This window comes from Lathamus discolor, chromosome 3 (assembly GCF_037157495.1).
Source record: "Lathamus discolor isolate bLatDis1 chromosome 3, bLatDis1.hap1, whole genome shotgun sequence".
Taxonomy (NCBI): domain Eukaryota; kingdom Metazoa; phylum Chordata; class Aves; order Psittaciformes; family Psittacidae; genus Lathamus; species Lathamus discolor.
The window spans coordinates 104,177,474-104,190,927 of NC_088886.1; the positions used below are offsets into that span (position 1 = coordinate 104,177,474).

Genomic DNA, 13,454 nt, shown 5'->3' on the forward strand with positions numbered 1-13,454 from the left:
TGTGCTCCGAAGGGAAGTGATGAGGGGAGAAAGGACACTTTATTGCACGCTTCATTCACTGTATCTACTCCTTTCTCCTTCATGGACAGGCCTGGTTGGTGCTGTGCAAAGGCTGTGTTCCCCTGGTAGTCTAAAACCAGGCAGCAGCGCTGCAGAACAAACCCCCCGCGCTAGCAGGCCAGCCCCTCGCTGGAGCGCTCCCCGGCAGCCCCGCACCGTGCCGAGCCCGCCCCTGCTCGCCGGCACCCACCCAGCCGGCACTGACGGACAGCCGCCTCGCTCACCCCTCCCGCACCTCCAGCCGCGCACGGGCTCGCGCCTCCGCCAGGGCGCATGCGCGCGTCCGCCGAGCCAATGGGGCTGGCGGGGGCGGGGCTACGCCATTCGGGCACGGCAGGCGGAGGGGACGCGCTGGTGCCGCGATGGTCTCTTGGATGATCTCCCGGGCCGTGGTGTGAGTGCCGGGCTGCGGGCAGCGGGCAGCGGCGGCAGGAGCAGCTCCTCGCCCGGGCGTGGGCGGGCCCGGGGCTTCCTCCGGCGGGGCTGGGCCGAGGGTGGTGGGAGAGAGGCGGATCCCCTACTGCCTTCCCCCCTTAACTCGTTCTCCCCTTCCCCCTGTCCCTCTCAGTTGGGCCCTCTGCGCCCGTTGGGTGGCCGCCGAGCCGCTGTCGGACCGCGGGCGGCAGCGCGGCTGGTTTCGCCACTCCCGGCGCAGGTGGGGCGGCTTCCTCCGGTGCGGTGGGGGCCACGTCGTGCTTAGCCAGCTGGGCTGCCGTGAGGGGAGCGGGCGCCTGGGCCGAAGTACGGCAGTTCTGCGTCAGCCGACGGGTTAGAAGTACTGAGTTTAAATAAACTTGTCCGCTTCTAGGAGTTTAATGAGGAGCAACTTATTCCCTCCCGTTTTCCTCCTCTCTCCCTCTTCCCTCCCTCCCCCCCCCCGAAGTGGGCGAGGTCGTGGACTCTGTGGTTGTGCCCGAGAGTGACACTTAGACTTGCCTGGCAGCCGTTGAGCTGTCTGGTGCCTCAGAGGGTCGCTTAGCTCCTGGAAGCGCCCACAAAATCAGCACCGGGCTCGCAGAGAGCACAGGTTGTCCTGGTCACACCTTGTGTCTTGCTGTAAAGGCATGTTTCCTAGGGCTGTAGAGGCAAGAAGCTTAGGCTGCTGGTGCCTGTCACATAAATAGTGAGCATTGCTTGTAAATTGATTCAGGTGAACCTATAAAATCTGTTTGGTAACTGTTTTTCTTTTTAAGTTGTGCCAGAGCTAAAAGGGCTAGGAGAACACTGGGGAGCGGGAAATGGGTGTCTGTGGTGAGTATAGGTAGCTCACCTATAGGTATAGCTGATGTAGAGGTAGACTGACAGTGTTATTGTGTACTGGTCTTTGTAAAGCTGAGTTTTTAGCACCCAAAGGGGCAAACTTCCTTAGCTGAGAAGTACCATCTTATGTGTTGTCTAACTTTTATTTGAGAAAAAGGTAAATTCCAGTGCAGCCTCTTATGCATTGTACTGTTTGTTCATGAAACTGATGGGTTATTTTGCTCAGTTGAATAATATTCCCTAATAAATGTTGAGTAATATTTGAGCAGCTGAGTCTTCCTTGTGCTCCTTGCTGAGTAGCTCTGTGACTGTGGGGGCCTCAGTTCTTACTGGGTTGCTTGAGCTGAGATTTGCTGTGTGTGACTTTTTGCTAGGCAAATGAAGTGTATCCGCTCACAAAGCGGTCTAACAAATGTCTAAATTAGTGCAAAGTATGGAGCAGAACTGTATGATTCAAAGCAGGGCCTAATAGGGTTTCCCTGTTCTGTTGGTGACAAACATCCACCTTAAGCTGTTTGGTGTAATTTCATCTGAAAACCTTGTTGTCAGGAAGCCTTCTCATACTGCCACATGCATTTTCCTTCTGTAATCTAGCTACCTACATAAGTAGTAGTCACCCTCACTCTCCCTGCCCTCCCTGAGATTTGTCAGACAATTGAAACTTGTGAATAGAGCGTTGTGTTCCAGGATTGGCAAAGCATGATGTTGGTTTGGAAGAGAGAAGCTGTGAGAAGAATTGCTGTTGGTGCACTTTGTCAGTGTGGTCTTCCCATGGCCAGTACACAAGCACTACAGGCAAGAGGCATACACTGACTTTCTGTACATCAGGTGTAGCTGGTGAACCTGTTTATGCTTTGTTATGTAAAAGCACCAGCCAGAGAGTTTTTATTTTAACAGCTTAGTCTGAGTTGATTCTAAGGGTGACACCAGCGATGCCAAGTTATGACTGGATTCTAGTGGATAGTTGCTTTTCCCCCGAAATGGATGGCTAAGGGTTGTATTTGAATTTTAAACATTAAGTCCTCTGTGGGCCTAAACCAATAGGGAATGAAGAGAAATAGCTGCTGCTGTCCATGGGTTCACTGCAAGAGACAATAAAGGACAATGTATTGTGCAGTTCTGTGTAGTTTGGTTTTCTGGTTGCTCTTGGTCAGTCATTTGTGTGCCCTAATTATTTTTGCTAAGGAAGGAGTCCTTAGTATTATTTATAAGTCTTTTCTACCCTTTTGTGTCCTTGTTTCGTAGCTGTGGGACTTAACTAGTTTGCCAGTGTTCAGCTTCCTAGGAAGGGGAAAGTGTTCAGTGAGAATTTGGACAGCTTTGAGGCTATTGTTTAACTTTGGTTAATAGGGCAAAATTCACGTGGAAAAGGAAGGTGGGAAGTAGCACAGAAGTAGCTGTGGTGTGATATAAGAGGTTTTAATTTCAGTGGTTTTGAGGCTGTCCTCCTTGACCTTTTTCTTAGTGTCCACTATGTAATCTTCCTCAATTTGATCTGATTTTCTTCCTGGTCTCTTTCTAGACATACCTGTTCCATTGGCTTTGTTTCTCTGACTTGTCATGAGTTCAGAAGGCATATACTACTTTTTCCTTAAAGGCCATAAGAAAGATAGAAATATTTTTAATCACCGTCTAGCTGCTGAGACTTGGGGTTGTCTCTTATGTAGTCTTCTAGTTTTGGTGTGGTGACTTTCTGTTGTATAGGAGAGTGATGGATATCCTACATTGTCCATAGCAAGTCCAAGAAGCCCTGTCGGGCAGCCAAGGGCAGACTAGGGATTGGAAGGAGCAGCAGTTGTTCAGGCTGCAGCAGAATTCTCCTCTTCTGACTGACCTAGTAATTTTCAGGGCAAAAAGAGCAGCAAAATATTAATTTGTAGGTGTGTCACAGTGCCCTCTGCTGACTTTTGACTTGGGGGATTTGTTCTGACATGCATGTCCGAAGCAAATTTGACTTCTGATTCAATCTGAGAGCTTGCAATTTGGGGTTAATCAACTCTCCTAGAACAGTTTGGGTAAAGCTCTAAGGAACTAGGTAATGGAACTAGTAGAGAATTACAATTCTTAATTGCATTGAATTGTCTCAGGGTCATGCACAGGAAAAGGGGAGTCGTTCAAATTCACTGTTCCACATAATAATCTTGGGCAGAGCTTCATCTTAATGATTTCCCCCCCCCCCCCCCTTTGGTTTGTAGATGCTATTATACTTGGGCATCTAAACATGTGAAATACCTTGTATTAGTTGCATGTCTTGTTTTGGTCAAGAAGCAGGAGACTTGAAGCACATAATTAAAACATCTTTTAATTTTAAAGCTTCATGTGTATGGGGTGCTGTTGCAGTAAGTATAGGTTGTTACTAACTCTAAAACACACTGGCTATTGCAACAATTTTCAGAATGATTACTGCAAGGTTTTTAATTTCTTTGCTTCCAAAACCAACAAACAGATAGTAGTTTCTCTCAGAGGCTCAGAAAACTTCTCAAAATGGTACAGCTTCTCAAGTTCTTAGTTTTTAATGAAGGGAATAGCTTTTTTAAAACTTGTGCTGCCCATCTTGGTAATTTCTAATAGAGCCTTTGCCTGACTTTTAGTCTGCTTTGATTACTCTTTCTTACCATTTGTGAGGTCTGAGCAATTGTGTACATGTCAGTTGCTGAGGCAGTATTTAATAGTAAACACGCTGAGTACTTGTCAGTCACAGCCTGGTATGGATGAGATCACACTATCCTCTTGTGCCAAGCAAAGATGTGAAGCATCCTAAATACAAAGTAGATAGCCATTTTGTTCTTGCAATCTGTTAAAGCAGACTGTCTGCTGTAGTCTGTTAACTTTTTTTTTTTCTGTCCTCGCTTAAAAATGGAAGTTCCTCCATCTGTGTTGGTTTGTAACACTCTCTTTATCCCAGTGGTTAAGTACATGCTTTTTTTCCAGTAAAGCTTGGTCAGTGGTCATGACTGGTGGAAGGGAGAGTTGTAAATGGTGCACAGGAAGATGTATTTGTCTCGGGTACTAGTAGTTACTTTTCTGTCTGCTTGTACATATAATGCCTGCCTTCCCCACCCCCATTTTAGAGCCTTGCAAGGAGCAAAAGATGTAAAAGTTTTAAGATTTAGCAAGTGTTGCTTCGTTCTAATAGTAGTTTGTAACTGTAACTACAGTAAGAGAATCAAAGACTGAGCCACACAGGAGGTGACCTGAAGGTAGGTAGTAGTGTTAGTCTCTTTGCCACTTGAGATTGGAGCTGTTTCTTTCATAGTAGTTTCCAAGGCATCTTCTTACACTACTTTTATGCCTCAAATGCTGTTGTTCAACCATTTCCAGATGTCCAGCTGCTGCTAGAATTATTAGAAATCTGAGAATAGGTGGCTGAAGCCATAGCTTCAGTACTGATTGGATTGTCATCAGGAGTATCTGGCTTAGTGTGGTGGTGATGTTTTATGTAACTGTCTGTGCTTTGATTGTAAACCTGGATTGGGTCTTGCTCTTGAAAGACAAATATTTTAGTCAGAAAAAGTAAGTACAAAACTGCTTACCCCATGCTGTCTTGAAACATGCATAATTTATCAGATGGAATTAAATAACAATACCACCACATGCTGCATGGATGGAGTAGCTATATACAGCCTCATCTTCAAGTCAGAAGGACCATTTGTTGGAGAGTTTGACTGTTTGTAGCCTGCTCTTCTCCTGGCAGGATGGTTCCAGCTGAAGTATGAAGCATGTCGTATGCTGTTGGATGCTGAATGCCTGCTGCTATCCTTCCAGTTCAAACGCCCATAAATTGCTGCTGCACCTGTGGGGGAAAAGGAGTTGCTGTCATAGTGTGAGTGACTGAGATGGATAGATGTGCTGAAATGTCTGTCTCACCGCAGAACTGCAAAGATTCAGTCACCATGTATCAGTTACCCTTGGCACTTCATACTATGCTTAAACAGATTTGGCTCATCTGTTTCTGGGGTTGGCTATCCTGCCCTTCACCTTGCCCTATCCTGTCCCCATTCCACTTTTCAGGGGGTCCAAAAGTTGTGTGTGTTTTTTTTGTCAACCCAAATGAAAATTAGCATGCTTGAAAGAGGTCAGTCTTTTGCTTGTTGCACTGAACTCTGTCAGCTCGTGTAGTTGCATGTTGAGAATGAAAAGTTGCAGGACAAACCCAGCATTGTTTCTGGTGTCAGCATATTACCAGGCTGGTTAACATGTGCTCTGAAACTATATACTTCACATGCACATTGCTGCTTATTCTTTTTTGTGGTGAAACTAGTTCCAGTAATAACGGTGCAGCTGTTGTAAGCTCTTCTAACCAAGTAAGGTGTCAGATTTTTTTTAAAGGGTCTTAGATTTTATAGGCTGAAACCTGTAAGCATATGTAAATCTAAGGATTAAGTGTATTGTCTCGTCTGTGTGAAAGTTTAAAAACATTTACATAATTGAGCAGTGAAATCATCACAGCACTTCTGTCCAGTAGTTCAGCTTCTCAGTTAGTCAGTCCTAATATGTACAGCAAAAAGGGTCTGCTTACTAAACTTGATTGGTAATACCTATTCTGTAAGTTAGTGCAGTGCAAAATGACTGGCTCTGACAAATTGTTAGAAGTGTCTCCGCTGCCTGCCCAGCACACCGCTTTTGTAAATTAATGTTCACTATGCAGTCTAGCTGCTCTTTTCTCTCTTGTGTTTTGGGATAGTGTAGATTCAGAGCATTGCGTGGTCAGTGTTCACAGTCCATGACAAGCGGGTGGACTAAAGCTTGCTCAAAACAGATGGAGCACAACTAGAGGCATGCTGTGGAGTCTGACATTCTTTCTTAATGATCTTGGCATATACTCTGTTACAAAACGTGCTGAAATCCACATCTGTGTTCCTATGTATTGTAGATAAAGAAATACCAAAAACTGCATGGTCTGGCACTAAAGGATGTTTCTAATTAAAGCAGACAACCTCCACTCTTGCAAGTCCAACAAACCAATGTCTGCTTCAACTGAACATATTTTATGCTCTTGAGTGTTTCTGCAATTTAAATGGAATTGCTTGTCTTCCCTGGTTATTTTGTATGTAGAGCCAGCTCCTACATACAAACATGTAAGGCTGAGGAAGATCCAAAGCCAAATTCTGATATATTAAAAAAAAAAAAAAGTTTTGGCTCAATAACTTTTAATCCTTGCTAAGAAATTATTGAAAAATATATGTAAACCCACGTCTGGCAGAAATTTCTGGTGCTTCACGTGTTAAGAAGTTTTTTCTAACCTTTTTGAACCTTTTTATTCTGCTTTTGAAATTTTGGAATTTCAAATCGTATGCTATTATATAAAAGTATTAGGTTTTTAGAGAAGAAAATATTACAGCTGAGAACAATACGATCTCTCAGTTATGAATCTTTGAAATTTTAAAGACCCACCAAAACAGATTCTCACAATTTACTGCTGAACGAATGATATGAGGTATGTAGTCTAGATAGGAAGGATTATTGCAGGGTTTTTGGTAACCAGTCTGACTTTAAACATGACAGGTCTTGATGACATTGAAGAACCAATCTGATAAGACGCTTTTGGACATACAGGAAAATAAAACATTCCATTGTGGCTAATGCTGTATTGAGCCTTAGTCAGCTGTCACTGTCACTTTCTGGTTCCATGTTTCACTGACAAAATAATAGGGCATTACTTCTGTTTCTGTTGTGTCTTACAGCTAGTCTGCAAGCATTGACATGGAAGTGGGTTTAACTAGATGAATGCTTTACCTGTGTTTATTATCTTTGAAATATTGCTCACATATCCTGAAGACAGTTGGAACTTGTATTTGGTGTTGAAAACTAAGTGCAATTTCTTTGAAAAGCCTTTAACACAGCATTTAAATGCAGGGATTCACAAAGCGGTATTTTTCCTGAAGTGTGGAGTCTGGCATAATGCTTTATTCTTTTCTGCTAATAAAGCTGTTGGAACTTGCAGTGGTCAAAAGGGAAAATCAGAGAACAGTTTGTGCTTGTGCCTTTGTACCACTTTCTGGTTATTTCCTCCCCCACCCAGTTTTGTAACTCACTGATCAGAGCCATGGAAAGGAGGGTGAGGAAAGTGGTCACTGGGTTAGAGATACCTTGATTAGTTTTGATAGTATAGTAACATTATCTTAAACAGCGACAGTAAAAAAAAAAAAAAAAAAAAAAAAGTTGATTTATTTGGCTTTGTGCTCTTGTTCACTTTTGTCTGCTAGTCTTTTTCCCCAGACTAGAGCTTAGTTCTAGAACACATGGTTTCCTTTATGTCTCGGAGCATGTCTAGGTAAAGTGTATTTACTATTAGACCTTCAGAAGTCAGAAGAAGCTGACCTATACTCATTTTCCAGCAGCCAACAGCTGAAAGTTTACTTGAAGACAATATACCCAGACATTCATTTAAAGTATGTACTTGTCAGTCATTAGTTTGCTGTATATGCAGTATAAACAGTGTTGGCTTTACTGTTCTACATATAGAACTTTGTTTTTTTTTTTTCCTTGAATAAAAGTTAACCTTGAATGCTTGAGACCAAATGGAATTTACGTTTGTGTAAAGAGGGTAATGCGAATCAGGCAAATTACCTTTCACCTTTCTGGAAAAGCACACTTATATTTGCTCTGTATTTTCTGGTTTCTTAGCCTGTTTACATATTACCAATAAAATGTATTTGTTTTAATAGAATTATCTCAAAAATGAACTTTTGGTTAAGTAGCTTAGTGTGCATTATCTGTATTTAAGAACCAAACCTACCTCTCAAACTAGTGCTAAATAAAAACCAGTAAATTATTTGGGTTCAGAAGGGAGGAAATGGCAGTATTTTTTAGCATGGTATTTTTGACATTAAGGTTAAGTTACTAGTACACCTATATGAAAAAGTTTGGTAGAGATTTAGCATTTTGTCAGTTATTGACTTGGTGTCTAACAGCATATTCACAGAGTTCTCTTAAGTACTAGTTATAGTTGAGGAAACTTCTATACTTCAGAATGACAAGTCCAGATGTTATCTCAGCGGTATCTGCTAAATAAAAATTTCATAGAAGAAGTGATTTCCTGTGTGCAGGTTTGGTTTCTGAATGCTTAAAAGAGGCTTCAGAAGTACTTTTCTGGGTCATGGAGTTAACATCATTGTTTGGAAATCATGGTCTTTAAAGCAGTACCTGAAATGCAAATAACTTGTGATGGTCAAGACAAAAAACCCCTGTTGTCTGGGGAAGAGGTAATACAGGCTAATTTTTACTTAGAGTTGGTGTTGTACGGTTGCACTTTTATTCTTTGCTCAAATTCATGTAAATTCGTAGCATTTTTTGGGGAGTGGCCAGACCTTGAGGCTGGTCTGCAACAACACCCTGAACTTCTGGGATTTGCAGCCATTACATAGGAGCTTTCCAGGCCTTAAGCTTAAGACCTTAGCTTTTTTCTCTAAAACCAACTATCCAGAGTAATATTCCAGTGTGGCCTGCAGCAGTGTTGTAGGTTTTTTTATTTAAAAATAAAATGCAACTCATATGATGAATGTATGGTTACATGCAGTGTGGCTTGTATTTCACTTACAAATGGCACAAAAATAAAATGTGGTTTTTCTTGGAACAAGCAGAAGCGATTCTTAGTTGGGACCACTCCTATTTAAATGTTAGTTTCCTATAGCTAGTTATTTTGATGTTGCTGTGCTCCAATAATGCTGAGAGAAGATGTTCTCTTAGACCAGCAAATGATGGCATGATTGTGGGTTTTAACTTGTGACTCGATTTGGGAGGCCAGGTCTGCTGGAGGCTGGTGGAGCTGGTCTGACAATGAAGGGGAAAAGCGGTTTTGGTAGGAGGCTTGCCAGGCTGGTCAAGAAAGATTTAAACTAGATGTGTTGGGGGAGGGGGGCATCATTCCACCCCAACACACCCAGTCAGTTGCCAATACCTATAATAAATGCTCAGAGCAATGTAGAGATATTCCAGCTGCTCCAGCCAGTGAGCCAGCTTCGTTTGGAGCTCGGCTCAGATGCCTCTATACAAATGCCCATAGTATGGGGGTGGAGCAGACAAGAGGAATTAGAGATGTGTGCATGTCTACAGGGCTATGCTATAATAGGCATCACAGAAACATGGTGAGATGGCTCCTATGACTGGAGTGTTGGAATGGAAGGTTACAGGCTCTTTAGAAAAGACAGGCCCGGCAGGTGGGGAGGGGGATTTGCTATTTGTGTTGGCTATAGGCTGGAGAGTATGGAGCTCTGTCTGGGGGCAGGTGAGCAGTCAACAGAGTTTGTGGGTTAGGGTTAAAGGGAGAACAGAAATGGGAGACATTACTGTGGGGATCTGTTACAGACCACCTGATCAAGAGGAACCTGTGGATGAAGCACTCTATAGACACATAGGAAAAGCCTCACACTCTCAGGCCCTTGTCCTCATGGGGAACTTCAGTCCCCCTGATGTCTGTTGGAGGGACTGTATGGCCCAGCACAGGCAATCCAGGAGTTTCCTCAACTGTGTGGAAGACAACTTTCTCCTGCAAGTAATAGAGGAGCCGACAAGGAGAGGTGCCATGCTTGACCTCGTGCTCACCAACAGGGAAGGGCTCTTTGGAGATGTGATGCTGCAGGGTAGCCTTGGTTGCAGCGATCATGAGATGGTTGAGTTCAAGATCCTCGGGACAGTGAGAAGAGCGTGTAGCAAGCTCACTGCTCTGGACTTCAAGAGAGCAGACTTTGGCCTCTTCAGGAACCTGCTTAGTAAGGTTCCATGGGATATAGCCCTAGAGGGCAGGGGGGCCCAAGGCTGTTGGTTGGTATTCAAAGATCACCTACTACAAGCTCAGGAGTGTTGCATCCCAACTAGAATGAAGTGCAGCAGAAGGGCCAGGAGACCTCCTTGGATGGATGAGGAGCTGCTGAGGAAACTTAGAAGGAAAAAAGAGGCTTATGAAAGGTGGAAGCAAGGACAGGCGGCTTGGTAAGAATACAGCGATGTTGTCTGGGAAGCTGAGGACCAGGTTAGGTAGGCTAAGGCCCAGTTAGAATTAAACTTGGCTACAGATGTTAAACATAACAGGAAGGGATTCTGTAGCTACATAGCAAATAAAAGACTAGGGACAGCACAGGCCCCTCCGGAAGCTATCAGGAGAACTGGCTACCCTGGATTTGGAGAAGGCTGAGGTTCTTAATGACTTCTTTGCCTCGGTCTTCACTGGCAAATGCTCTGACCACACCACTCAAGTCTTGGAAGGCAGACACAGGAACTGTGAGAATGAAGACCTTGGGCCCACTGTAGGAGAGGATCTGGTTCAAGACCATCTTAAGAACCTGAATATGTACAAGTCCATGGGACCTGATGAAATGCATCCCTGGGTCCTGAAGGAGCTGGCAAATGAAGTTGCTAAGCCACAGTCCATTATATTTGAAAAATCATGGCAGTCAGGTGAAGTTCCCAACGACTGGAAAAAGGGAAATATAACCCCCATTTTCAAGAGGGGGAAAATGGACGACCCAGGGAATTACAGACCAGTCAGTCTCACCTCTGTGCCTGGCAAAATCTTGGAGCAGATTCTCCTGGAAGGCATGCTAAGGCACATGAAAAACAACAAGGTGCTTGGTGGCAGCCAGCATGACTTCACTAAGGGGAAATCCTGCCTGACCAATTTGGTGGCCTTCTATGATGGGGCTACGGAACTGATGGACGGGGGAAGAGCAGTTGATACCATCTACCTGGCAAAGCATTCGACACTGTCCAACACCACATCCTTGTCCCTAAACTGGAGTGACATCAGTTTGATAGGTGGTCCACTCAGTGGATAAAGAACCGGCTGGATGGCCGCACTCAAAGAGTTGTGGTCAATGGCTCGATGTCCGGCTGGAGACCAGTAACGACTGATGTCCCTCAGGGATCCGTGTTGGGACTGGTCTTGTTTAACATCTTCGTCGCTGACATGGACAGTGGGATTGAGTGTGCCCTCAGCAACTTTGCTGATGACACCAATCTGTGTGGTTCAGTTGATACGCTGGAGGGAAGGAATGCCATCCAGAGGGACCTTGACACACTTGTGAGGTGGGCTGATGCCAACCTTATGAAGTTCAACCATGCCAAGTGCAAGGTCCTACACCTGGGTTGGAGCAATCCCAGGCACAGCTACAGGTTGGGCAAAGAAGAGACTCAGAGCAGCCCTGTGGAGAAGGACTTGGGGGTGCTGGTCGATGAGAAGCTGAACATGAGCCGGCAGTGTGCGCTCGCAGCCCAGAAAGCCAACCGTATCCTGGGCTGCATCAAAAGAAGCATGACCAGCAGGTCGAAGGAGGTGATCCTGCCCCTCTACTCTGCTCTTGTGAGACCTTACCTGGAGTATTGTGTGCAGTTCTGGTGTCCTCAACATAAAAAGGACATGGAACTGCTGGAACAAGTCCAGAGGAGGCCACGAGGATGATCAGGGGACTGGAGCACCTCCCGTATGAAGACAGGCTGAGAAAGTTGGGGCCGTTCAGCTTGGAGAAGGCTGCATGGAGACCTCATAGCAGCCTCCCAGTATCTGAAGGGGGCCTGTAAGGATGCTGTGGAGGGATTCTTCATTAGGGTTTGTAGTGATAGGACAAGGGGTTATGGGTTAAAAAGGGGAAGCTTAGATTGGATATAAGGAAGAAGCTTTTTACTGTGAGGGTGGTGAGGCACTGGAATGGGTTGCCCAGGGTAGCTGTGAATGCCCCATCCCTGGCGGTGTTCAAGGCCAGGTTGGATGAAGCCTTGGGTGACATGGTTTAGTGGGTGGTGTCCCTGCCTGTGGCAGGGGGGTTGAAACTTGATGATCTTAAGGTCCTTTCCAACCCTAACTATTCTATGAGTCTAGATTCTCCAAAGTCTCTAGGAGATCAATCTAAGGTGAAAAAGCAAAGCTGAGAAAGTAAAAATACAAGTGGAAATCTTTTTTTGTTAACTATATGGTATTCTGAAGTATTAGAGGGAATGAGTCTAGACTGTAAGTGATGGCTGAGGCCAGGATGCGGAAACTCCAATGCAGTGGCTAAATTTAAAGCTGCTTTCCAAAGCTGAAGAAAGCTTTAGGTTCCAGAAATGTTTGAGGATGAGCACAACTTTCTAGTCTTACCAAAAAATTGTTTTGAAGATATTAGACACAAAGCTAAGATTACTAAGTAGGTAAATAAGAAGGCTAGTAAGTTTTTACTGCAGTTTATCACAGCCAGGAAGCTAAGTATCAAATGCATTATATAACTTTAAACCTCATGACAAAATTAAGCACTTTGTACTTGTAATGTTCATGTTGCTCTTGTTCAGCACTTCATCGGCATTAAATTATTGGTGTCTTATGAGCTCATCAGAAGTATCCTAAGTTGAGAGGATCAAGTTGCTCATGGACACTTCATGTGTAGAGGCTGTAGTACTCTAAGAAGAGTAAGCATAAAGAACGTTTTTAAAGCCAATGTTATCCTCTGTCAATTACCTGTATTATGTAAACTTTTTTAAAGTATAATCACCTAAAATGAAGTTTATGCTATGTGATAGTTTCTTTAAACATCCATAGTAGGTTTAGGCTTTCATCTTTAAACTGAAAAAATAGTTGTGGTTCTAATTGTGTTCTTTTTCACCTGCTCCATGGAGTAAGCTTATTCATGGAGGTACTAAATCCAAACAGAAAATATCTGCTGAAACCTAGGGTTGGTTTGTTGTTTTTTTTTTTTTTTATTTTATTTTTTATTTAATTTTTTTTTTCTCAAATGGAAAGTAACAAATTAGTCAGTTTGTCTCTCCTGGCATCTTTACTCCAGCTGCTAGTCCTTGGTGATAGTTAAAAGAAAAGCACATACGATTTTCATTGAACAGAGTCTTGCCAGGTTCTTTCAAGAGCTTTGTCAGTTCTCAGTGTTCAGTTGTGGTCCTGCCTGATGCCACAGGTGTCTGCTGTGAGGCCACAAGTACCTTGCTTCCAGCGGTAAATGGTCATAGCAATGGGTGAAATCAGGGACTGTTTAAGGTAATGTGAAAGAATATAACTTACTTGTGGCTTAGGTAAGCATGAGCAGTTTACTTCTGAGAGTAGGCTGGAAATACTGGAAATACTTCTCCAGCAGGGATGAATATCTGTGATTGAGCTTGAGCTAAGAGCTAGGCAAAATATTTAAGTTTCCTATTGAAGGTTACTCTGTATTGAA

The 13,454-nt window shown here is 43.8% G+C and overlaps 1 protein-coding gene across 1 annotated transcript in view; it reads left to right on the top strand.

Moving 5' to 3' along the window:
* Nucleotides 1-375: 375 nt before the first annotated feature.
* The window catches only part of REEP3 (receptor accessory protein 3), a 43,241-nt gene continuing 30,162 nt past the window's right edge, over nt 376-13,454 (top strand). Inside the window, exon 1 of the mRNA XM_065670946.1 lies at nt 376-454. Within this exon, the coding sequence (XP_065527018.1) occupies nt 423-454 (32 nt within the window). The 5' untranslated portion in view covers nt 376-422. The remainder of the gene's footprint in view (nt 455-13,454) is intronic.